General features: G+C 47.1%; 11 protein-coding genes across 11 annotated transcripts; 9 read left to right on the top strand and 2 right to left on the bottom strand.

Annotated features, from left to right (window-relative positions):
* Positions 1-5: 5 nt before the first annotated feature.
* Positions 6-428, top strand: HD556DRAFT_1226953 (uncharacterized protein; the record flags this gene model as incomplete). Its single annotated transcript, XM_041297122.1, has 1 exon — positions 6-428. One exon carries the CDS (start codon positions 6-8, stop codon positions 426-428), a length of 423 nt encoding a protein of 140 aa, XP_041166262.1.
* Positions 429-742: 314 nt separating this feature from the next.
* Positions 743-1,075, top strand: HD556DRAFT_1484532 (uncharacterized protein; the record flags this gene model as incomplete). Its single annotated transcript, XM_041308685.1, has 1 exon — positions 743-1,075. A coding segment is annotated over one exon (333 nt), but the record flags the coding sequence as incomplete, so codon positions are not given.
* A 432-nt stretch (positions 1,076-1,507) lies between these two features.
* On the bottom strand, positions 1,508-3,110 carry HD556DRAFT_1437647 (uncharacterized protein; the record flags this gene model as incomplete). Its single annotated transcript, XM_041305736.1, has 4 exons — positions 1,508-2,161; positions 2,216-2,623; positions 2,674-2,886; positions 2,934-3,110. 4 exons carry the CDS (start codon positions 3,108-3,110, stop codon positions 1,508-1,510), a joined length of 1,452 nt encoding a protein of 483 aa, XP_041166260.1.
* A 4,786-nt stretch (positions 3,111-7,896) lies between these two features.
* On the top strand, positions 7,897-8,302 carry HD556DRAFT_1484527 (uncharacterized protein; the record flags this gene model as incomplete). Its single annotated transcript, XM_041308684.1, has 2 exons — positions 7,897-8,034; positions 8,102-8,302. The coding sequence occupies 2 exons, from the start codon at positions 7,897-7,899 to the stop codon at positions 8,300-8,302; spliced, it is 339 nt and encodes a 112-aa protein (XP_041166259.1).
* A 3,946-nt stretch (positions 8,303-12,248) lies between these two features.
* Positions 12,249-12,696, top strand: HD556DRAFT_1330840 (uncharacterized protein; the record flags this gene model as incomplete). The annotated part of the gene is made up of 3 exons (XM_041301741.1): positions 12,249-12,324; positions 12,373-12,606; positions 12,669-12,696. 2 exons carry the CDS (start codon positions 12,249-12,251, stop codon positions 12,570-12,572), a joined length of 276 nt encoding a protein of 91 aa, XP_041166258.1. The 3' UTR covers positions 12,573-12,606; positions 12,669-12,696.
* Positions 12,697-13,445: 749 nt separating this feature from the next.
* Positions 13,446-14,175, top strand: HD556DRAFT_1437645 (uncharacterized protein; the record flags this gene model as incomplete). The annotated part of the gene is made up of 5 exons (XM_041305735.1): positions 13,446-13,586; positions 13,641-13,807; positions 13,892-13,991; positions 14,047-14,073; positions 14,125-14,175. 5 exons carry the CDS (start codon positions 13,446-13,448, stop codon positions 14,173-14,175), a joined length of 486 nt encoding a protein of 161 aa, XP_041166257.1.
* Positions 14,176-15,565: 1,390 nt separating this feature from the next.
* On the top strand, positions 15,566-17,256 carry HD556DRAFT_1484526 (uncharacterized protein; the record flags this gene model as incomplete). Its single annotated transcript, XM_041308683.1, has 9 exons — positions 15,566-15,636; positions 15,789-15,956; positions 16,009-16,079; positions 16,134-16,326; positions 16,389-16,510; positions 16,598-16,645; positions 16,676-16,847; positions 16,925-16,975; positions 17,154-17,256. The coding sequence occupies 9 exons, from the start codon at positions 15,566-15,568 to the stop codon at positions 17,254-17,256; spliced, it is 999 nt and encodes a 332-aa protein (XP_041166256.1).
* A 227-nt stretch (positions 17,257-17,483) lies between these two features.
* On the top strand, positions 17,484-18,831 carry HD556DRAFT_1484524 (glycoside hydrolase family 16 protein; the record flags this gene model as incomplete). Its single annotated transcript, XM_041308682.1, has 6 exons — positions 17,484-17,653; positions 17,710-17,877; positions 17,931-18,019; positions 18,053-18,251; positions 18,310-18,558; positions 18,807-18,831. The coding sequence occupies 6 exons, from the start codon at positions 17,484-17,486 to the stop codon at positions 18,829-18,831; spliced, it is 900 nt and encodes a 299-aa protein (XP_041166255.1).
* A 710-nt stretch (positions 18,832-19,541) lies between these two features.
* HD556DRAFT_1437643 (uncharacterized protein) lies at positions 19,542-20,352 on the top strand (the record flags this gene model as incomplete). The annotated part of the gene is made up of 2 exons (XM_041305734.1): positions 19,542-19,578; positions 19,628-20,352. The coding sequence occupies 2 exons, from the start codon at positions 19,542-19,544 to the stop codon at positions 20,350-20,352; spliced, it is 762 nt and encodes a 253-aa protein (XP_041166254.1).
* A 111-nt stretch (positions 20,353-20,463) lies between these two features.
* HD556DRAFT_1437642 (uncharacterized protein) lies at positions 20,464-22,390 on the top strand (the record flags this gene model as incomplete). Its single annotated transcript, XM_041305733.1, has 3 exons — positions 20,464-20,554; positions 20,608-21,366; positions 21,426-22,390. The coding sequence occupies 3 exons, from the start codon at positions 20,464-20,466 to the stop codon at positions 22,388-22,390; spliced, it is 1,815 nt and encodes a 604-aa protein (XP_041166253.1).
* Positions 22,391-23,062: 672 nt separating this feature from the next.
* HD556DRAFT_1303889 (uncharacterized protein) lies at positions 23,063-24,528 on the bottom strand (the record flags this gene model as incomplete). The annotated part of the gene is made up of 4 exons (XM_041299632.1): positions 23,063-23,362; positions 23,795-23,832; positions 23,974-24,235; positions 24,286-24,528. The coding sequence occupies 4 exons, from the start codon at positions 24,526-24,528 to the stop codon at positions 23,063-23,065; spliced, it is 843 nt and encodes a 280-aa protein (XP_041166252.1).
* Positions 24,529-25,322: the final 794 nt, after the last annotated feature.

Raw genomic sequence — 25,322 nt, 5'->3', positions numbered from 1 at the left:
ATCATATGTATTCAAGTATCTGTAAGTTGCGCCTTGAGTCCTGCTCTAGTGCTACAGCTCAAAATTCTATTTCTGAGATAGTACAAATATGCCATGAGGCTTGTGTTGCTGCCCAGCAAGAGGCAGCTTGGAGGCAGGAGGAACTGAGGCTCTACAAGCTGCAACTCGATAACACGCAAAAAGAAATTCTCAGAGCTCAAGATATACTTGGAGTCATTGAAGCCCAGAGGGACGATGCGGAGGCTGCTGCCACTGACACATGCTCAAAGGCTCGAAAACTGAATGAAGAACACTTGATCGAGCTCGCAAGGGAGGAGGGTCGCAGGCTCAGGTATGAAGAAGGCATTCGATGCGGTCGTAATACGGGTTACCGAGAAGGGCGCGTCGTTGTTATCGATGATGGTCGGTCTCCAATGCCATGCGCTTGATAATCTTGCCTGCAGTCTGCTCGTGTCCTTCAAGAGCCCGGTAGGGACAGCCACTTCCAAGCTGCTCATCAAGGGAGAAGATGCGGGGACGTGGATGAGCCCTGACATCGGCGTATTACAAAAGCACGTCACTCCTTCGCCATTCGGCAGGGGAGCAGAGACTGTCTTGGACCCAACTTATAGGAACGGAACAGAGCTCAAAGCGGATGAGCTTGCTTTCAGTTTGCAGGGGGATAAGGGAACACAATATGAACTATTTGTGAGCAAAGTTGAGGATGAACTCCAGACGAGCATGTTCGTCGGGAGAAACATTATACAAGCTCGCCATATACGGCGAAGGAGGTCATTTCGACTGGCATCGTGACTCGACGCATAGCGATGCTCACCATGGAACGGTGCTCGTCGCGCTCAACACAGAATGGGAGGGGGGAGAGCTTATGCTGAGGCATCAAGGCGTCGAGACAATTGTCAACATGCATCCAAGAAAGCATCCAAGAAAGTCTGGCGAAGAGCTCCAGCCAGTTGTGGTTGCATTTTACACAGACACAGAGCACAAAGTCATGCCCGTGACCAAGGGCACACGTCTGGTGCTCCAGTATGACGTCGAACTCATCGAGCAATCATCTCAATATCGGATTAAACCACCTACATCAGTGAATTGAGGAGTCCTTGATATGGTAGCCATGGGAACTATAATTGGATATAATTCCGCTTATGCTAAATATGACTCTTTCACATGCCAATCATCATGATTGGTGACTTCTGTTCTCGTCCGCTTTTCTAGTGCGAGTGTCAACAATGATTGTATCTCTACCTTACTCAGATTTTGTGTAGCAATATTTGCATGATTTTCGATGTGAGCGTGTCATGGTGTTCTACAATTGAGTGGTGTTGACAGGGTAAGCGACGAATACAGGTGTGCACAGAATACAATGGGTCATAAAACAGAAGGTATGATTGGGTAAGGTGATCAATATCGCGAGGCGGACAATCTGCAACATCAAGAAGAATGTAGTAACATGGGCATACAGCACGACAGATATAACAACCATGGATATCATATACCAGCAGTAGTCACGTCAGGTCGTCTTGGCATCATTTCTAGAGAAGGCGACATCGATCTCCAACCAGGAGGCGTTGCGTTTTCGCCCCGGGAGTAACGTCGAGCCTTCTGGGGCCTTACAGGTGTACTTCTTGCGGGATAATCTGCCTCTCCCAGTATTGGTATGGCCGCAGCCTACGAACGGACATCGAAAGACCATATACTTCTGAGAGAAATCGGCCTGGATCCGCTCCCACATAACTGGGGTCCCGCATTGCGGACACTGTAGAGGAAGTACATTTCCCCATGGACAAATAGAGGTGTGGGCCCATTTGTAATGGGTAATTTGAAGCGGCACCGTGTCTTCAGGTGTTGTGGTCATCAGGAGAACGTCTGTGTGCATACCTAACCCCGACTGGTCAAGCATATTGGGAAATGCTTCACGCAGTGCAAAACCTTCGACGATGACGGCTTGTGCGAATGATATGAGAAAATGGGAGGTTAAGCAAGGATGAAAGTGCTTGGCAGTAAACGCGACTGCATGTGAAAAGGCATGATCAACGACAGACGAACGCAAGCCCCGAAAACCTTCTGGTTGGGTGACAATGGTGCCACAGCCAAGAAAAAAGAGGGTGGTACTCTCCGCGCATTGTATCACTTGCCCCCATGGGCCAAGTAACGAATTTATGAACTGAAATATTGAGCATCTGAGGGCGAGAATGCAAGCAACTAACAGTAGACTTACATCAGGAACGGTGGCCGCAACATAGGAAGATCCGTGGGAGTATCCAAGAAACGGGTCGCCAGTGGTGTTGTCTGTGTGATCGGTGATCGCTATACACACAGTTTGGTAGTCGCAGTCGTCCATCACGTCGTTTGCGAGCTTCTCATACTGTTGGGAATAGGCCATGATCTTGGCATCGGTGCCAAGGTCAAAAATCACTTCAATAAATCGGAGGCCCCCACTCAGAAAGAAAGAAGAAAGATACAAGTTAACCGTGTCGATCGGGCTTGCAGTGGCCTCAAACCCCACAAGTTTGAAGTGAATCACAAGTACGGGCCTTGTGGATATCTGAGAACATTTAGAGAGTTGCAACGTTCCAATGATGGGTAGGAATGACGGTAAAACGGGGTTTCCATCCTTGAAAAATCCCTAAACGGTTGTTATGAAGTGAATGACAAGACATATATAAGTAGACTCACATAAAACGGCGCAAGATCACCAGACCTCTTGTCCGAGAGTGTATGACAGTGTAAGCAACGGAACTTGACACCTGGTTGCTCAATGAGGTGTAGGTGACTGGCCGGAAGTAACATGCATCTGGTACACATAACACGTGGACAGCCAGACTCCTCACATGCGTAGAGGGAGTCCTTGCCATTGCTAGGAGTGCCATCTTGGCAGATCAAGCAAAACTGTAGATATGAGTAGAGGATCGTCAATTAAGTGAAGTGCCACTCACATCATTGTTTGGTGGTCCAGAGTGAATTTCCAGGCAAGATTGAACCATTTCTTGAAGGATGTGTGGCGGAGTTGTGTGCCTTTTCCCTACGAACACTGGAGCTTGGAACTTTGGACCATTCTTTCGAGGGGCAAGCCCACCAGTCGATTTGGGAGCGGTTTGTTTGGTTCTTGCCATTGTGCGAGACCGTCAAAGAAGAGCAGTGAAACGACCAGCTGTGCGGTGGCAAATCCCGCTGAGAATTGTAAGGGTATTTTAGATATTCGTAGTAAACATCACATAAAATAACTTATAATTCGAGTTTAATTATGTTTATACCAGGGTAATTGGACGAGCGAGCTCCTCAGCAGACTCATCTTACAGGTCTTCCCGTGCCCGTTCATTTGGGGGCCTGTCCCTCGGCCACCTGTGGCATGTGCCCTTGGCACTATTGCACGCCACTTCCTTTAGTGGAGCTAAAAAGTCTATACCTAGCGAGACTCTATGAGTTTGGCCCTGTGCCTCTTCTCACTCGATTCTCTCGTCTCGCTAGGTAGGTTTGTTAGTTTCCTTGTGAATTAGTCCTTCTCACTCGATTCTCTCGTCTCGCTAGATAATACTCTATTATTTGCGCACCCGCCCTATTATTTCACCCTCCCAGTGTCGCGTTGTACGATACATACGAAGTTTTGTTTGGAGCTGTTTGTTCTCCGAATCCATGGGGCCTTACTGCCCTTGTGGCGAGGCCCTGTTTTTGCTGGCTAAATCCTTGTCGTCTGCATCACAACGAGACTGAGCAAGGACAATTAGAACAGTACAAATACATATTTATATAATCAAATCAAATTAAAATTAAACTACCATTAAAAGAGTAAGGACAAACACGCAAATTTGGCCAAGAAGATGCATTTCATGTGAAAAGATGTAGGAGTATAAGGAAATCAATAAACTTGTGGTCTTTTTCTGGTGCTGACCATCTCTGCTGTTTCGAAGGTCATGTGACACTTCGAAGCCCTATCAATTAGACCTTTGAAGTTTGCGCAGGAGTCACTTCCGCACACCTAACCTATTGATAGGGACCCGTATCGCGACTGGTTCTAGGGATAACACTGTCTGACTGTGGGATGCATCTACGGGGGAGCCAGTTAGTGAGCCTACAAATACACCAATTCCATTATCTCAGTCTCGCTATCGCCAGATGGGACCCGCTTCACCACTGGTTCGACAGATGGCACTGTCCAGCTGTTAGATGCAGCGACAGGTCGTGCAGTTGGTGAGCCCTTATTGGGGCACACTGGGTATATCTGGTCAGTCTCGTTCTCTCCGGATGGGACTTGCATCGCAGCTGGTTCTGCAGATAAGACTGTCCAGCTGTGGGATGGGGAAAAGAGTGGGTGAACCTTTCCTCTGGCACACTGGTGAGGTTAACTCAGTCTCGTTCTCTCCGGACGGGAATTGCACCGTTTCTGGTTCGCACGATAAGACAGTCTGGTTGTGAGATGCAGGAACAGGGAAGCCTGTTGGTGAGCCCTTGGAGGGGCACATTGGTTTGGTTTGGTCAGGGCAGCCAGTTGGTCAGCCCTTGTGTGGGCACACTGCAGGGGTTATCTCGGTCTCATTCTTGCGGGATGGGACTTGCATCATTTCCTCTTCATCAGATGGAACTGTCCGAGTGTGGTATGCAGCGATTGGGAAGTAACTGCAGGACCATACCGAAGGAGACTGTTTACCATCCTCCCCGCATGACAATTGCATCCCACATCCAACACCAGCCATCCCCACGTTCAACACTGCGAACGATGCCTTCATTTCCTTCTAATCAAACTCGACTCATGCACTGCACAACACTGCTGAGCTACTCGCAGGTGCCCCCCCCCCCCCCCCCCATAATGACCCCAGGTTGATATTCAATTTTCTGGAGGCAGATGGATGGATGGTAGGACCTAATCGTCGGCTCTTATTCTGGGTACAACCTGCTTCTCAAAAGGCATTCAGATGTAATCCTCGGACTGCATTTGTGATACCCAGAGGCATTGAGCTTGATTTAAGTCGCATGGCACATGGGACACACTGGCCGGACTGCTACAAGGAGTGAGTCTCTAGCGTTGGATTTGAGTTCCGGGTGGTTTGAGCGAATGGTGTGTTAGAAAGATGATTGGATGTCAGATTTTCGAGCGCATAGAATATTATAGAGCAACGAAAAAAGTCATCTGAGAAAATGATAGGACATGTGCAGTTGGCCTGGTGAATGCACATGAGTAAAGGATCGAGTTTGGAAAAGCATTGATATTCGCGAGCTGGCACTGAGTCTGAGAGGCCAAGGCCCAGGATCACATTGATTCAAGTTATACAGACTCAAGAGATTCACTTGCAACGAGATGAAAAACAATGCGTCATAAGTACTTCGGTTATATTTTATGCCTTCAATGCTTGAGCAGAGTGAAATTTGTTCACGGGGACAGCCGAGCACTGAGCCTCTTATCAACGAACTGCTTACATGTTTAAATCATATCGTCAACCATACTGCACCAAGGTGAGAACGGAAACACGACTCACTGTAGCTCAGCGGTTCACCCATCATTAATGCCCACTCTAAGTTTATGATCCATACAGATGCGGTCTACCATGCCGATAATCCACGGGAGATGTGATATGAGTGTACGAGGTATCTGCGCACTGTTGGGTTTGGGGTAAACAGAGCGCCATGGGTTGGACCTGCCGGAGATAGATCAAATGTGAATTAGCTATAGTTGACCAGATCAAAAGCTCACTTTTTCACCCTCATTTACTCGTTCGCTCAACGTCCAGAGAGTCGGGATCGATATAGTGACAGTCCTCGTGCTGGCAATTTCAACATCAGAGATGTGCTAACCTGGCCATATGCGCTAACATAGGACAGCTCACAGTTAATATCAGCATCTGAGGTCCAATTTGAACATGATGATACTGTAGTAATTGTACTGTTCAGACTGCGGGCCTTACTGAATGATGGTGTGATAGGTTACAAGCATTGTTCATACCAAGCGAAAGGGGCATTGTGAAAATGCTGCGCCACTGCTGCGACTGCTGCGCGGCAACTGCCGCCACCACTGCTGCGATGTTCCCAAATGGTGAGTGCGCATTAACTACACTTACTTACTGCTAATCACTGGAACCTCCCAGTACTTGTCCTCCGAACGAGCTATGGACTCGAGGGTGCTCCGATTCCTTATATCCACGCTCCCAGAGCCACGGTCAGGCGATATCATCGAGATTCGCAGTACTCCCGGTCTGCAAGTCCGAGTCATGTCTCTCTAACAACTATCTTTCATATTGCATTGTAGTCTGATTCCTCCACATACAATGTTATTTTTATTTCTTTTTAATGAACGACTGTGTAGTTGCGGGCATTTGTCTCAAGCCTGACACAGTCATTGGCACCTTTCTTCGCGTTCTCGGTCCTCCATGGCATTTTGTTACCTGTTGCTCCTGAGCGCTGAGCGCTGAGGTCCAGTCAGTCCAGTGACACATGTGTACAGCCCCACAGCTTGGGTATGTACATGAGGATTAGCAGCTGAGCATGCTAACTTTTCGTTAGGTGTAGTATACGAGTAGGGCGGGCATGGTCACGATTGTCATTGTGTTTGTAACATATGCCACCATGACATTAGTATAGGATGTATATGACTTTTCCGGGCATTCCTGATGAACAAGTTTTCTTCAGCGTGCAGTTGACTGATGAGTGTGAATTTGCATGTGGCAGGACGTGTGATGGTTTGGCAAGTTGGCTCATCAGAAACAATGATTCCGAGTCCAAGACACTTACTAGTACACCATGTTCGAAAACCATCTTGCCAGTTCTCACTGGCAGCATCATCACTCCGTCCCTTATCGCCTCCTCGATTCCTGTTGACACAAGTTGCTCAAGCCACCAATAGCAGAAAGTCAGCTTGAGTTGGAATTGAATGTGAGGTACTGACAAGTGTCGCAGCACCTTGTCACGGGCGTTGCGGTCGTTGCGGGCGTCATGGGCACCTTATTTCCTTATTTGGGGGGGTGCTGCGATATGGTGCCCGCAACGACTGCGACGCCCGCGACATGGTGCTGCGACACTACTGAAAATGAACTCGAGTTGTGTAATACATGGTCCTTCAGCAGTTATGTTGTGCATCATAGTATTCCAGACTCGCGCATTAGAATACATACTTCAGTGGTGGATTTGCGTATCATTTCAGAAACCAGAATGCACAAGTCTGAAATATGGGACTTGGAAGTTGGAAGTTGGAACACACTATATAGATTAACACAGTTCAAGACATGTGCCGGGACATAAGATTTCGAAGGGATAACGAAGAAGTTGATAAAGCGGCAAGAGAGTCAGTAATAACCAAGTGACTTTATATTAATCATGCAAAATCCTTCAAGGCAGCGATGCAGAGTTCAGGGTATGATATGGCAAGCAACAAGCAAGTGTCGTGAGTCAATTTACTGCTTAGCGAACGTCGCGGCAGATGCCGCGCAGCAGTCGCAGCAGTGGCGCAGCATTTTCCTAGTGCCCAAGCGAAAGCGACTCTTCCTTCAAAGGAAGTTGCTTGTTAACATGTACGGAAAAACAGCCTGAGGGTTTGAATGATTCTTAGTGGATGTAAAACTAGGCAGCATGAAGATAATATCCAGGAGGTCCGGTGTGAGGTCATGGCCTGTACATGACGATTGTTCAATACAAGTTGAATGACTAGAATTACATAAACATATGTCACTTAATTGCAGCCGATTGCTACGTTAAACGATTCGAATTGGCGCCTGCGTGAATTTGCTTTATAACTCTAGTGTTCATTGTTCAACAAGATGTCGGACCCGGTCGCTTCCAAGTCTGGCTTCCTATGCATGTATGAAGAACCATCCTGATACATTGGTTGCATATGTCAAATATTTCGGGAAAGTTGAGGGCAACGTGCTCACTGCTGAGTGCTGAGATGTCTAGCATTGACAAATTGACCAGGGTATGACGCCTGTGTATAAACTCAAGTCCGGACAATCGAATACCAGCCGGGTGTCATTTGACCCACCGCTTTCGGGGTATGAAGAAGTCAAACCCCAGCTTTTGAGTATGAAGGCGGAGGCTCAGGAAGGTCTCGGTATGGTGCGTTTTGACAACCTTTGCTTCCAGTTCGTCATGTCTCTGACAGCCATATGTCTATGCACTACAGCTCAAAGCTCCCCAAATAACCGCACTCCGGATTCCTTGCACAGGTGTATTCGCAGGAATCCTTTTGTTCGCATACTTCTATTTTCTTTCGCCACCAGCGCCTGATACTACATTCCTCTCTGTACCTGTCACCACTGTGGATGCATTCTTCTCCCCAGCGCATGTGTTTAGAAATACCACTTGTACATGTGCTTATACGTGACATTGATGTACTTTGATGTTTAGGCATCCAACTTGGGCCTATAGTTGCAACAATTTGAATATTTGTTTTTAGGATTCTCAACGGGCTTCAATCAAATCCGTGCATCACACCAGAACGATCTTGGCTTTCGGGAAGAGCTGTTTTCCCATTCATTTGTCAGGGGACTATCAACGACATATTGTCCACATGCCCTGGTACCAACCACTGGGAACGTAGATGTGAGACCATAAAAATTGATCTGGCAAGTCGTTCACATTTCTCGACTTAATCTTGAGGACATGCATATGATGAGAAAGGGATATTCTGTCTAACAACGATATATCTCGCTGGCACCATATCTCATCACAGCATTGTAATGATCACTGATAAAGCCAAGGAGAAATGGGACATACAATAGTTCTCTTTATTTTCTACACTGGCAAAAATAACTATACGAAAATATGGTACGACAGCGAAGCCCCAAGCGAGGTCGAGTGAGGAACAATTTTATTTTTCTGGGTGGGTAAGCTCAAGACCGGAGACACGCTATGATATAAATTGTCTTCAGAAGAACACAAAAAGAAGATAAAACTCAGCGGGTTTCAGATTGGCGTGCTATCCAGTGGGGGGGATCTGTGACAGCGATCCTAAAGCTTGAATGTTACCAGCAGGAATGAAGATAACACCAGATGCAGACTTACAGACAAGGCCTTCCTACTATCATCCGCCAGACATCACCATTTTGTGAAACCTTTTCGTGATAATATAAAAGCAAGTTATCTTCCTGCCGTCACCCAACTCAAAAAAATCATTCGAGCACCTCAGCAAATCATAACAGCTCAAACAATCAACGTGTTTCTTCCTCCTTGTCTTCATTGCTGCATTGATAGCATCTATAATGTATGTCACAGCAAGGCAACCAACCTGTAATAGAGTTCAAGAGGTGTGTCAAACACCTAGCGACTGTTGCAACAACAGAGATTCCTGCAGTGTTATAAGCCAATTTACACATAGCAACATCCTAGTGAGTTTCTGCTTTCCGATTGGTGCTGTTGTTGATCGAGCAATATGCAGATCAAGAAATGAATAGAGATGATATTTGGTGAAAGGAAGGACATCATATGAGTGTATGACATACCTGCGTACTGTTTGGTCACATAGTGAACAGAACAAACTCTAAGCATCAATTTTAACAGGAGCGCAAACTGTTTGTCATGGGAACCTGAGTTTGGGGAGACATTCTCGTTATGAGTACAGGATAACACGCACTAATTGTACCGCATTGTATATCGAGAACATAAATCTAGCTCGTTTTGAATGAGAACTTATTCCAAAGATGAACCAACAATTGGTCCTTGAAGCGATAGCAAAGAGTGCGAGATGAGCCCGAGTCTGGCTTCCGGGATGGTTGGATAGATAAATGAGGTATATACTCAGGCCTAGAATGTCATCCGCATTGGCATTGTCATCACGATCCAGCTGCGATACCACCATATGCCCTGACAAAGAATGCTTATGACTGATGCACGAGAAAATAAACTATCATTATTTGGATGCTGGAGGTACACCATGGGACATGTCGGAGAGACCTAGGTGAGCAACATAGCGATGCCAAGTTTTGAAAAACTCATACTGCAGGTTGTTATGAAACTCACTGTAATAGACGAGTGACAGACAGTGAGAACTGAAATGTGTTGTAATTGAGGTCGACCATTTTTGAAGCACAACAGCATGCGCTGATATTAGGATATACTGAGGCAGCACATTGAACGACGCGGCTCGACGTCTCGAAGTCCAACGTGCGAAATCATGGATAATGTATTCCCATGGATATTCCTCACCGAAAACACATACCCAAGAGTACCGGACATGTTCGAGTAAGTGCCTATGCTTGATGAACATGCACGGCCTTCCAAATATGGATTATGATGCACTGCGCACCTCTTGCATAAATCAGTACGACGGAATCTTCTTTCAGTATTCTGATACTCACCAGAAGCCCTGCTATTTCATGATGTACGATGCATTGATGAATGTAAGCACTGGAAATAAGTAGCATCCCCACATTCGCATTGTTGAAACTCTGCGTCGAACGACATACCTGCAGTCCAATATCATTTAATCTTCTCTCATTTGCTTGTTCTCCACGGCAACATACACTTGTTTGCTAAAAACGAGAAAAATAAAATGGAAATGAGTGAGGCTAGCATAAAAGCAAGTCCTACCGTCATCAGCGCGGCAGCGCCCACCTAACTCAAAAAAATCATTCGAGCACTTCATGGTAGTGTGTGCGTAGCTCCCGACAATAGTGTTCCACAATGAGAACGAGCCAATTTTCACGGAGTAACACCCTAGTGAGTGTTTCTGCTTTCCTATCGGTGTTGTTGATCGAGCGATGGATAGAACACTGTTGATTGAAAAATTAATAAAGGCGATGTTAGGTGGAAGGAGGACATGATATGGGTGTATGAGGTATCTGTGTACTGTTTGGTCTTGTGGTAGACAGAAGCAGCAACGAGCAACGATTTCAAAAAAAACGCAGGCTATTTGCTATGGAAACCTAGGTTTGGGGGAGAAGCTCATCATAAATATTATTACGAGACACCACGCGCTAATTGTACCACATACAAAGAACAGAAATATAGCTCATTTTTGAACAAGAACTCTTTCCAAAGATGAATCAACTGTCAGTTCTTGAAACAGTAGTGAAGAGCGTGAGATGAGTCCGAGTCTGGCATTCGGGATGGGTGAATTAATGAGATATACCCAGAACCAGAACTCATCCTCATGGGCATTGTCATCCGCAAACCAGGTGCCATGCCACTGTGTGGGGTACACACTGACGAAGAATGCTGATGTTGAATCATATTGATGAAGGAGGGCGATGAAAAAAAAACATGCCTAGTTACTCTAATGTCCCGTTGAAACACCGGACACGAAAAAATGATCACTGGTAAAGCCAAGGAGGGACGAGACATATGGTAGTTTGCTTTATTCTCTGCACTGGCAAACACGAGTTTGGAATCTGGATAGATATCACACGACAGCGAGGTTGAGGCAAGGTCGAATGAGGCACAATTTTATTTTTCTGGATGGGCAATAGGGCGCTCAAGGTCAAGACCGGAGAGCACGCTATTATAAATTGGGCTCATTAGGACAGAAAAAGAAAAGCGAACTTGATGGTTTCCAGTTGCAGTGCTATCCAACAGAGCTGACTTGTGAGAGAGGTTCAAAAGTTTCAAGGTTACCAGCAGGAATGAAGATAAAGCCAGATGCAGACTTACAGACGGGGATGCTAAGTTTGGCAGGTGGTTCCATTTGATGTGTGTGACCTGAGTAACAGTACAAGCCTGTTTGACAATGGTCGCAGGGGTCGTGTGTCAATGAGATTGAATGGAAAGAGGAAGGAGATGCACGTGTACGTTGTTGGTCGATGAGAAATTTGTAGTTTACATAGGGCCTTAGGATTTTGCCGCATCACTGCCACATCCATGCCGCACCCTACACAACAAGTGTCTTATATGTGTATATAATATGTCTACGTCGTCCACAAAGGTCTTAAATATGATTTATGATTAAGAGATACCATAGTACATGTTTTTGTGTAAGAATTATCGTGGTATCATAGTGAATATAGTACTTCATGGGTGCGGTAGTGATGCGGTAGGGTGCAGCAATTCTGAGATTTTGTGGCTGTGTGGTGCGGCAATACTGAGATTTTGTGGCTGTGGGATGCGGCAATTCTGAGATTTTGTGGCTATGCACTACCGCACCGCACCAACGCATCCTTCTTACCAAGTATACTGCGACTGCCATAGACGCTCCTCCCAAGTTCGACGAGTGGGCTCTCAGTGGTCTGACCAAGGACAAATACGTACATGTGCACCCTCATCATACAATATACGGACTAACAACCATGCATCTCACATATGAATCAATGCACCCAGTCACAGGCGAGCACAACAGCATGCTCATCCTCCGCACATCAAGTACTTCCATTCACCTTCCTTGGCCGTGGCTGGGGCCGTGGTTTGGGCTTTTTGGTATGTTTCTCTTTCTCAACAACTTTGGGCTCACTTCCTTCACTAAAGTTCGGCCCACACTGTTGGTTGGCACTGTTTTAATGCAACCTCCCACTGTGAATATGAAAATGACGCACATCCAGTTCTCCTTCAAATTCTGGTGCATACGGATCTCGGTCACCATGATTCCAGTGCTTGGGGAGACCCTCATATGGATTCCATCGGTCTTGGTGCGTGCCACTGAGTCGTATATAACAGATTGTAACTAGCAGGTGCCTGTCGAGAGTGACAGGTCATTGTAAAGTGGGTGCTCTAGAATCTATAGTCTGGACTCTGAATGTCATCGTCTCGTACTATATTACTAGGACTCACTGCTGCCGCGCCCACTACCGCATCCGTGCCGCAACACGCCCAACACGTCCTCTAAATTCAACCTCTCAAAGGCATATCCGAGAGGCGCATAGTTGATGAGTTCGACGAGTAATGCTGCTAGGTCAATTAGCTTGTGTATGATTAGAGTAGTTGTCGGAAATGAGCATTGAATGTTGGTTTCGGTGTGGTGCATTAGTGTTGCGGCAAGTTGCGGCAGTGATGTGGCAAAATACCTGAGCCCGTTTAGTACTATGTTGGAATATGCTGAATAATGTAAACTTCGTGTCATTTTGCAAATCGTCGTTGTGCATTGCACTAGCATCGTCGGCGTCGACGTCGTATCACACCAACTTCGTATGTTTTTGTAGAACATTGTATAGCATCACACCGACATCGTGTCATATCACACCGACATCGCATTACATCGCGCGAAGAATGCACTACATTGCATCCGACTCATGCAAATACAACTCCTATGACAAGTATGTACTATTCACGCATCCACTTTTACCAAACTGATCAACTACTCTAGAATGTTTCCCAACTCGAGTTCAGACAGGCAGCTCTATGTCTGTGTTTGCAGCAAGCACAATCTCGGGCAACCTCACCAAGTTTCGAAATCCACCTGGCACAGACATTTAGAAGCTGCTACTACGGAACAGGAACGAGAGAGGATATGATCTGGTAGAGCACTACAGGGACATAGTATTCCACTGGAAACAAATGTCGGGGCTGCAGGCAACACTGCACCTGCCGGCAACTCAGATAGAATGTCCTTGCCTCCAAGTGCTCGTCGTGTGGCCGCACTTCGAGATCTTGTCAAACAAGCTAGGGACAAGGAAGATTCTAGACGCACTGCTCAGCGTGACAAACGCGCACGAGTTGGGCATCAAGATGTTCAAGAGGTATCTGTATATCTATTAGTATCTTTGACTCGGATGGAGTGCTAACTCTTTGATTTTCAGCGAAATAATTCCCCAGATCCGCTGCAGCCTCCTGACCCAGACGAGCCTCCACACCCAGATAAACCCCCAGATCCACCGCAGCCTCCTGACCCTGACAAACCTCCGCACCCAGACGCACCCCCAGATCCACCGCAGCCTCCTGACCCAGACGAACCAAATCAGCAAGGGTAAGATGCATCCAAGTCAGACTAGAAATGGACAGTACGTGGATCCTTCAAATTGCACTAATCACACTACTTACGAGTTTCTAGTAATCTATGTGCGCATCGTTGGCTCAAGCAAGTCGAGAGCAACAAGACAACAGAAGAATTTTGTGTTTATTACGGGGATCTCTCTGCGGACCAGCGCAAGGTAAGTCATTTTGTCGCTGTATATACATGCTTATGATATTCATGGTGAATTTCAGGAATACGATAATGAGGCAGCAGAGCTAGTGAGTCGCATGTCTCTGTTGTGCCAGTTGTGTTTTTGACACAGCGTGCAGGTTGCCAACAACGCTTGGGACAAGACAGTCTACGAGGGCACATTGCATTAGACTTACCCCATTCCTCTCCATCACATGTTTCAGATTCAGTCTCATTAGACTTCCCCCGCTCTCCGCCGCATGTTTCAGATTCAGTCTCGTTAGACTTCCCCCGTTCACGGACTCTTTCCAACGCACTTTCGATACCTTCACGCACCCATTGTCGACATGTTTTCATAGCTGTTTGTTATTTTAGTGCTCCCAGTTGTACAATATTATCACATCCGATGCTACCTGCGCATATTTCGAGACGCGAATGAAAAGCATGCGATACACAATAAAATCATATTTGAGACTATTCGAGCACATTCTGATACAGCACCGAGATTGTTTGACTATATGCTACTACATGATTCTGATGTGTTTTCGCAAAAAAAAACATATGAGGGCATTAGGGATCTCGCGCCAACATATAGAAAATGTGCGGGTTGTCCCACTTTATAACCGGAATGTGCCCTGCTAGTATTTTCTTCACAATCACTTTCATCAACACATCCCAACACATACAGTCCTTTCCCATCATAACCAGTTCCTACTGGGAATCAGACCTCATAAGCATGGATCACATTACCCGCTGACTACTACTAGGCAATCCTTTGAATTACTGCTTTCCTGTCCTTTGCCTCACATCGTACTACTATACAATCAACGTCGACATTGTCAACATCTATTCGACTCTTTCTAGGTGTGGGTGCCGAGAATCGACCATACATCATACGTGCTTTGTCAACGAACAAGGTTCCGCGGAGATATATTCTTTGTGCTGCTTGCTTCATGCAATTCTCGAAAGTCACTAAAGTCGCCCCACCTTTGTGCGCTCGGCTACACTAGTACGTACCGTTTGACAACATATTTCTAAGAAACAAGTCAACGGTAAATGGACTGATGATCAAACACAGAGCAATTCGTTTCTTACCCCATCCGTGGTAGTTGATTCTTTTTGAATGGTACTACAATATGTGAACGTACTACTGCCACCTAGACCTGATAGGCAGTGGCAGCCTGATTGTGTCTTGGGTCAGTTTAGACTAGGCTGGAGATGTGCAAACCGCCTTAGACAATTTGAGCGACTTCAACCTTACTTTGGCGCCACAGTGATAGAGCTCCAGGTATACTCTTCAGCTAGCTCAGTTTCAGTAATGCTTTGTTTTGACTCCACTTATTTCCAGTGTTACTATCGCAAGCTATGATTGAGTTATGAAGCTGCAAACTCATCAGCAAGAGGGGATGACCGACAGCACAGGAAAAATTGAGATTGAGCGGGGCCGAGATATAATGACGTTGTCGACGGCAGTCCAGTGCAAGAAGCCTTCAAGTCGTGAATATTTTTCAACCACGACCCTACTAGTATGGTTCAACCACCGACTTTGCATGGAATTTCCTCCTCTTTTGCTTCAATCCTATGCACTCTCTCCCTAAGTTGTTTCTAGCGGCTCTCTCATTTACCATCCTGGTTGATGGTAGCCACCGCTGGTACTCGCATCATCGCCGCACTGCTGCTCACAAACAACTTATTGGCAAAACCTACATAATACAAGACTTTTATCGAGTGGGAGATTTCTTCAAGGACGTATCACTTATCTAGTTGCTACTTGTGTCTTGGCTAATCGTCTTCCGCCATCTAGTGACTGGATTTTCGCCATCGGCCCGAACCCGACTGGTGGAAATGTCATCTACCAAGGCCAGTCGGATGCGCAGGCTAAGAGACTTGCATATGTTGATGACTGCGACAACTCGTTTATCCTTGCAGTTGATTCAACCAGCACTGTTGCTGCCGGCGGTCAGCATGCCTCGTGCGTAATACCCCTGATTATTCTGATTTACGAGTATTTATTACGAATGCAGCGTTCGTATTACATCTCAGAAGAGCTACAATGGCGGTCTCTTCATCTTTGACGCTTCCTACATGCCTGTAGGTTGTTCTATGTGACCTAGTTCCTGGACCGTTGGGCCACACTGACCTATGGCAGGTGAAATCGATATTGTCGAGGGTGTGAATAATCAGGGCACAAACCAGATGACGCTTTATACCGGCACGAACCAAACTTGCACTAACGAAATGACAAATAGTACCTATCAGTTTTCAGGAAAAATCATAGCAACCGACCGTTACAGTACCACACACGCGGACTCAGGCTGCAGCATCGAAGACACTGACACAAGGTTTGTATCGTACTTATGTGTTTCTTGTGCGCCGATCGTGACCTGATGTTTCTGCGTAACAGCTCTTTTGCGTATGGTTTCAACAATGCAGAAGGTGGTGTCTTTGCACTTCTGTGGGACAATTCCCCTGGCATGTCAATATGGCATTTCGCTCGGGCTTTAATTACATGGCCGTCTACCAATAGTATTTGCCTCAATTCCTCATCTTATCTACATCTGTGAGCATTCAGATCCTGTTGACAATGAAGCAGACTGATTCGTTGCACGCCAGAGGTCACGGAGGCGCGGAAGCACGCCAGGAGCCATCCATCAACTTGCAGTGTGTAGCCTTACTCTACTGGTTAAATAGCCACACGTTACAATGGTGGAGTTAAGCCGTCCAACATTCACACTACTAGTAGTGGGCCTTCTCAGACAACTGTGAGATACATTCGCGAGCAATTGTTGCAGATAGGGTCATCGAAATCCAGGGTCAATGGCTTACACTTGAAGTTAACTTCCTGTGTACCAATGTCTCTTTCGTACGTCTCTGTTCCGCAATGAACAATGTACACGAGATGGTTTAAAGAAGTAGAACAGATGATAATTTTACGCCCAGAGTATTACGCGTTCTCTGGAGAGCAATTTCCGAGAATTGCCAGGGTGGACCGTGTGTTGAATACTTCCGAATCTCTAAATACTAACTTGGACAGTGGAAGTCTATTCTTAGCTTGAAATTTTCCAGACGCTTCGGTTTTCAGCATTAAAGCATGCTATGATAAAGCACATAGTATATGCACACATATGATGCGTTTCACTTTCTGACTACTGATTTACGCCATTTCCAGTGCACGCTTTGTCAACGAAGACGTCGGCAAGAGAGATCAGTCTTGGAATATAATGTACGAAGTGATGATTGGATTGAGGACAAAAGGATCATCTTTAGCGTAATTAGCAACATGATGATAAGGTCGCCGAATGTGGCCGGCCGAGTAGAGTCATGCAGTGCCATGGCAGCCCACAGCAACGAGGTTCGTAAAACTGTTGCTTTTGATGCTTTAAATCCCTTGAACGTTCCTTCAGCATTTCTTTGTTCCACTTTCCACGTCCTTCTCTTTAAATTTCCTTTCGTTTAATCCTTTGGACAACTGCTTTCCCTTACTTTCTTTTGCCTCACGATGTACACACTCTGTAAGCTCTTTCTAGCCGCTCTTTCATTGACCACCCTGGTTGGTGCTCACCATCCGTCACATGCACACTCGCGTCACGGCCGTACTGCTGGCCATAGACAGTCTACCAACAAAATTTACACATTTCAAGACTTTTATCAGGGGGAGGATTTCATCAAGTACGTACCGCTTGTCATACTATACGCAATTTCAACGCGGCTAATTAACCATCTAGTGATTGGGACTTTTTCACAGGTTCGGACCCCACCAGTGGCAATGTCAACTACCAAAGCAAATTGGAGGCACAGTCCAAGGGACTTGCATACGTCAATGACTGTGATAATTCCACAGTTCTTGCAGTAGATTCAACCAGTGCCGTTGCTCCCGGCAGCAATCGTGACTCGTGCGTAATGCTCGTGTTTATTATGATTTATGAGTACCCATCATGAATTGTAGTGCCCATATCACATCTCAGAAGAGCTATAATGGCGGTCTTTTTGTCATTGACACCTCAAACATGCCTGTCGGCTGCTCTACATGGCCCAGTTTCTGGATTGTTGGCCCGAACTGATCCTCAGCGGGTGAAATCAACATTGTCGAGGGCGTGAATAACCAGGTGACAAACCAAATGACTCTTCATAGTGGCACGAGCCAAAGTTGTACTATCGCAAAGTCAGGTGTTAGTGCCGATCTGTCTACTGGCCAGGTCCTCGGGACTGACTGTTACAGTACCGGTAATGCGGATGCAGGCTGCAGCGTTGAGGACGCGGACACAAAGTTTGTATTGCATCTCTTTCTCATGCGTCAGCTGGGATCTAATGTGTCCTTATGGCAGTTCTTTTGGATATGGCTTCAACAATGCAGGGGGCGGTGTCATTGCGCTTCTGTGGGACACCTCTTCTGGCATGTCAGTGTGGCACTTTGCTCATTCTGAAATCCCTGTGGATCTTACGGCGCAAACGCCCAACCCTTCTACTTGGGGCACTCCAGCTGGTTTCTGGTTTGCACAGAGTTGTGACATTTCAGCCAATTTCTACGACCACCAGATGACAGAGTACAACAATCCTAGCTTTTTTCCTGGTCGGTATCCCACTCTTTTTCCTTATGAACTTGGGGGCTTTGAAATCCAGTCTCGACGAACTGCGTTGGCATTCAAGAAACAAGCCAAGTACTTCTTATGTGCGTCTGACCGTGCTTTTCATTACTATAACAGTTTCATATTCATCCTGCTGAACATATTGCAGCGTCGACAGGCTCATATCCAGACCTATTTCACCGTGGGCAAATCAAACTTTGATAGTGTTGCTCGTAAACTCACGACTGTGTCACCAGTACTACTCAAGCGTTTGGCTGTTAAGCTGGAACAGGAACAAAAATTGGTTAGCCCCCTACCCATGAAAAGCGTAATGCCCTGCAACTTTTGTAGCCAGTGAACACAATGTCTGCTCGCATTCCAGGGTCGCAGGCCTCGAAAGTATTCGTGAGGAATCAAGAACACCTTTGAGACTCGACTTGGTGTCACTCTCCATAGGCATACATTGTAAAACACATGTGTTGGTTGAACACACAAATGATGAACGGGTGACAGAGCTGTCAAGCGTGTGCCTTGTGTGATTGGCATGTCTATTCTGAGCACAACTAATGTGAGGTTGTGGGCCATATTTGCCCTTGCACATTTTAAGGCCTTCAGCGTGTCAACTGATCTCTTGGGTGTAGATGAAGATCCGATTGAATTCTACGCACGTTTTGCATTCTGCTCAAGGAGTCTAGAGGTGATGAAGAATTGGGAGGTTGTTTATGAATGCAAGGATGAGCGCGATGCAGATAGACTTCATAAACACGCACGGCTCACCACTGGTGAGAACTGACTGCTTCCATTTATAACAATGTCACATACATGTTACATAATCATCTTCTTTTCCTTCAACTTTTGTCATCATCAAACACTTAGTGTTTGAGTTTCGCTCCCGGCACGCGGTTGAATGCCCAGTATTTGGCTCAATGGATTTTCTTAAAGGAATCAAACGAAGGCCTCCTGCCCGCAAACCTCGCCAGCACCTGGCAGTCATGTCTGCTCCTAGGCCGCCTAGATCACCCATCCCGGGTAAGCTCACAGCTTCTGTCAGTCTCAGGTCTGACACTCCATTACTCAGATGAGTCGGAATACTTTGATAGCGAGGACTCCGACGAGGACATGACGCCCACCTCCAATTTTGAAGCTGCTGGCCGATGGATCAATCAAGGGCTGAAGTTCCTGGACCAGCGACCGCTCCCAAATGATCTGCACCAGCTTTGCATTGGTGTTACCACCGTGCCAGCCAACATTCTAACACGTCTCCTACCATCTGACAACATATCTGTAACAGATCTAATCAAATTTCGCCTCCCCAAAATTGGCCAATGGCCCTTTTCAGAGAAAATAATGTTTCAAGAAGACCCGCCTAGAGGCAAGTTGTTTATTCGATCAGAAATACCTCCCGAGCCATACATTGAGGAGCTCCGCAAGAAGTTCGGTCAAGCGATGTTGGACGGGAAGATCTCCATGCGCGATCCTCGCACCCCTGATGCCAGACTACCTCTGTGGGTGATTGAGTTCTGGTGGGCGTTGCACTGCGCATACAATAGCAGGAGAGAATGGTCGGAGGGAATGGATTGGATACGGGAGAAACAGGAAGGGGGTCACCATCATCGGGTCTTTCGTGATGTAAAGCAGCAGCTGGCCATTCTGCCTTGGAATAAGTCGCTAAACGGCCCAGCCGCGGCCATTGGCAGAACAACCAAACAACTTCTTCAGTTTCTATTCGATGATGAGTGGTTGTCAGGCAGTCTTGTTGATATGATGGCAGCCTATCTGGTCTCTCAGTTGTCTATGAAATGACATAATGCCATCATTGCCGATACCGGTTTCGGCGATGCCATCTGCAGCGCTAACGATATCTCATATCATAACCGGCTGCATCGCCAACTACAGAAATTCGAACAGAGTGCGATGACGCATAGACGTCTTTATGCTCCAGTGTATACGAAGGACCATTTCGTTGCGTTTGAAATTGACTTTCAAACAAAATCTTTCAGATGGGGTGAGTACTTCCGGCATCAACTTTCCTTTCAATGCAAGGCTCAATCTGCGCAGGGGATTCTCTGAATTCCAAACAGCACGCGCTAGAGCACTTTGTTGAGAAACTCCAATGGTGGTTCCGTGCGTGCTTCAGTGGAGAATTTCGCAATGATGGACCTAACTTACCCCATGACCATCAAAAGGATCGTACTTCATGCGCACTATTTGCAATCAACACCATTGAACACAATGTCTTTGGAAATACACTTGGCGTCGCTCACCCTGCCCGCGAGCGAGCCAGGTGGTTCTTTTTGACAGCAGAGAGTCAGATTAATGGATCTGCAGAACCATCGCACACCAACCATCCCAATACTAACGCCTTGCTGTTGGGTGAACGTGCCTTCCATGGACATGCTGGACCATCACACGCCAACCATCCCAATACCAATGCCTTGCCATTGGGTGAACGCGCGCTGAAGCTGCAGGCAGAGGAACGCACATGTATCCAGGAAAAAGCTACAATATTTTTAGAGAAAAAAAAGCAGGAAAAGGTGCAGCAGGAACTGGCGGAGACAGAAAGGATTGATTGCGAACAGATTGCTCATGGGAAGGTAGAGACGATCAGGATGGAACTCAGCAGGCTCGAGCGCGAGTCTCACGAGAGGGCCCGGCAAGAGAAGGAAGGGTTGGAAATGTTCCACCAGGACCCTTGGGCGCATGTGAATAATGATATTGAAGATATTCAGATGCGCGATGTGGACGCGTGCGTTACTAGTATCATACCGCCTGACCAGTTCATGAGGCTCAAACCTGCTGAGGAGCTAAACTACCCCCGTGCGTTTATAACCATTTGTTGTATGCGACCTTCCTAACCCAAGGACTCCCATCCTCAGCTCCTGCCCCTTCATCACTTGTTCCTGTGGCCTCATCGCGAGCATCGCCTCTTACAAGCGCATCATTTGCGGGCTTTAACCGGATGAACCACCCCCCCGCTGACACAACAAAAACTCGCTGGTTCATGGAGCGCCTGGGGCAGTTTGACATCCCGGATAGTGTTGACTTAAAGTTCATCAAGCATCCCGACTATCCTTCCTTGCGTGTCGTCTCTCACGGTCGATTAGTAGTTTTGAAGCGGACTGAAGTCAGACTACGTTTGTGGAGAGCCCAATATCCGGATGTACCGCTCTGGTATCTAGGCATTCATTGTCTGTCCAGAGGACTTGATTGGCAGGTGTTCGCTCCTGTTTCTAGGCCAGTTGCCTTCGTATCTCGCCCCGCCCATCTCAACGTCCGGCATGCACCGCTGTATTGGAAAGGGGACGTCTTTCATGAATATCACACTTGGATCTGGGCCATGCTTAATCTTCCGTTCGCACATCGTTTCCTTAGCATGGGTGGCATTGCCTGGCGCATTGCATTGCACTATGGGCCTGAAAGTCTGTTTGCCGCCACCCTGTCGGGCCCGTCCACTGACGCTTGCCTGCACGGTCATGTACATCGCATTGGTGGAGACATCGACGACATGGTGACTGACCACGATGTAGCTCTTCTCTTAGGCGCCACTGACGACACTAGTTTATGGCCTCCTGTAGATATATTTGAAAGGTACGAGAAGTGGCAAGGGGAGTGGTCTCATGAGTGGGAGGCCTGGTTCCAAAAACGTCTTCAGGGAATCCGAAGTGGCGACAAGGATCTTTTCCTAACCCGTAAAAGGTGGATCAAACACCGTCGTCGATATACTGCAAGGGAGTACGATGATCCTGCACTTGTCGGATCTGAAGGTCATGCAGCAGGGTTGTGCGCTGAGGCTGATCGCCTATATCCTCCGATGGAATCATATGCAGCTTTAGTTTACTAGTAGAAGTGGCTTGCAATCACTAAGGATCGACTCAGACTCAGATCTTGAAAGTCGTTGAGTCGATGATGGCCCGCCAGGGTCCAGCTTGTTTCAGGAAGTGGACGCAATCCCACCATTGCTAATTCCCTTAAGGACTGATGTGCAGATGAGCTATATGAAAAACACCAAACTTTGACGCCGGCGATATCGAATCGGTCAAGTAGGTAGTGCCGAACCCAACAGATTCTTTGTCTGCACTACTTGGTCGATCGTGAAACCTGAACTCTCTATGCTTTTGCGATTGGCAATGGCAACTGTCTTCGATGGCCTCCCAGTCATCTACGATCCGAGTCACATTCGTACGTTATGCGAACTTAAGGCACGGCGACACCCACTAGCCAGCTGACATGCCATCGTGAGTCTCACTTACTTCTAGTCGGGCCGATTCCAACGTATTCGTTAATGGGGTGTTTTTCAGATACGATACAGCCATCTTCAACCGAAGCGAGTAAGATGCATTGCAAACACTACCCGAACACGAGCTGAATCGAGTCCGGGTCCTGAGGGAACTGAGGGAGGTCGTCATGCACGCGAGCCCGTCCGTTGTCATGTTAGCCGTCGATTAGAGTTTTCTTGCAGTCCCTAATGCGAGTATTTTCACCTCAATCGATCAGGATCGTTACCATATCTCTCTCAATTGTTCGGATCTCCCACCCCTGGCTCCCTCAGCCCCGCCGGTCCATCAAAGCCAAAGATGCGGTTGCGAGTCATCGGACCAAGCAGTGAGTTGCTGCCATGGCCTTGTGCTAACCAGTCTGCAATCCCCGTGCGATCTAGCTGACACGTTTTGTGGGACGATCGACAACATTCCTTACTCGATGCCCATACGGGGGTGGGTGGGATCGATACTCTCTGACTAGGGCTGATAGCAGTCGCCCGTCCTCTTATACAGCTCCGGGCTAGAAGGGCTACAGGGGAAAAGGTCGGCGATGGCTAGGAATTGGTTGCCAGCGGCTCAGAGGGCACGAAAGAAAAAGAGAGATTATATAAGGGACTGTATGAATTTAGCGCCCCCGCTCTCAAGGGAAATTAAATGCGGATGGGGGGGCTAAGGGGAGAGGGGGAGGGCTCGTTGAAACGCTATTGCGTCGCCTGCAGGTGTGCTTCAAGAAGCTATTGCAATGGCCACAGCGCTCGAAGAGCACACCAATTAACATGGGCTGGCTACCCCGCCTACACGTTCAACACCCCGCCGGATAGAAGGTAAAAGCAAATGAAATTTTGAGAAAAAAGACGCAGAACACTGAAAGAACTGGACGTGCAGTCGACGATAGTCGGGCATGCAACGTCCGAGTCAGTTCATAGTGTCCAGAGTCAATAATATGATCATGATAGACGACGCGCAGTCGACGATAGTCGACATACAGTGTCAACTTCATGTTTGGCGGCCTCGACGTCAAACGCTAAGTGTTCGACGACGATGAAAAGATCCATTCAGTTAAAAACGCTAGGCGTTCAACTGCTTGCCGGAGGCGAATCTCAAACGCTAAGCGTTTGTTGGTGATGTTGACGCTGAACTACACAATGGAGTGGAAGAATCATACCGTGGAAGACGAGCCATCTGGGAGATGCAAAGGAAGTCACTTGTGATAGGAGTGTGTTGTAAAGTGCCATATCCGCCACCAGGCTTGGTCGGTAGACATCCTTGGTTTCAGAGAAAAGAGACCTGGTTGACTGGCGATTGTGAGTAGCGTTGACGGTAATCGGCTTCAACCCGTGAAAGGAAACAACAGCGACAGCTCCTTGTGGTTCCTCTACGGCGCGCACGAACGAGGAGATACTCCTAAGAAGAACGTTCGGTGAAGGCTGAATGGAAATCAGAGCGAGACTCCAGTATTACACAAAGTGTGACTTACGAGGTGCCACACACGCAGGTCGACGAGCCGCAGTTGATAGAGAATGAAGGCCACTAAACCAATATCCGTATGCTCGTCCAGTATCACTTTGAAGGTGTCCTCGAGATGTCTTTCCACTGCAGGGACCTTCCTTGGAAGGGACATTGCCTGGGCAACACTGAAAGAACTGAAAGAACTGGACGTGCAGTTGACGATAGTCAGGCATGCAACGTCCGAGTCAAGTTCATTCAATGATATGATCATGGTACACGTGCAGTCGATGATAGTCGACATGCAACGTCAACTTCATGCTCGACGGTCTCGACGTCAAACGCTAAGCATTCGACGACGGTGAAAAGATCCATTCAGTTAAAAATGCTAGGCGTTCAACTGCTTGCCGGAGGCGAATCGCAAACACTAAGTGTTTGTTGGTGACGTTGACGCCGAACGCCAAGTGTTCGACGACGATGGAAGTTGAGAAGAAAAGACGAAGATTATATAATCTGGATGTGGTGTTACAATTGCCGCATATAATTGCGGACTTTGAAAGTTGATTTGTCAGCGCAGATTGAACAAAGCCGGCACGTCGGGCATGTTCCTCTTTCCCTGATCCGGCAGGTTCAGGAGGTTATCGATCTGGGTGGTCTAGCGCAGTGGCAGGAGTCCTGGCTCGAGTCGATAGAACCGTGGCGCGCTATAAAGGTCTGACCTGGAGTTTCCCTTGCAGTCTTGTGCTCGCTCCAACGTGGGTGCCCCAATTATTCCATCCAATTCAAAGTTGGAAAAGTAGATGTAAATGATGACAAGCAGTTTGTTAATTCAGGGACACGATCCTCGGATGTCCTGATGATATAATTGATTCATATTGAAATGCAATACCAGGCAAAGGGTGGTAATCTGTGGTAATACAAATTTTTCCGTGACACTTTGTCGTTGTATCAGGAGGGGATCCGATCCACTAGCCATTCCAGATATCCTCTCCTACGCAGAAGAAGCTGCACTTTTCGATATTCAATTCCCAATCTTGCATAAAGAAGTTCGCATTGATGTTAGTATGG

This window comes from Suillus plorans, assembly GCF_016647745.1.
Source record: "Suillus plorans strain S12 chromosome Unknown HD556scaffold_4, whole genome shotgun sequence".
Lineage (NCBI taxonomy): Eukaryota > Fungi > Basidiomycota > Agaricomycetes > Boletales > Suillaceae > Suillus > Suillus plorans.
This window is presented reverse-complemented; position numbering and strand designations above follow the sequence as displayed.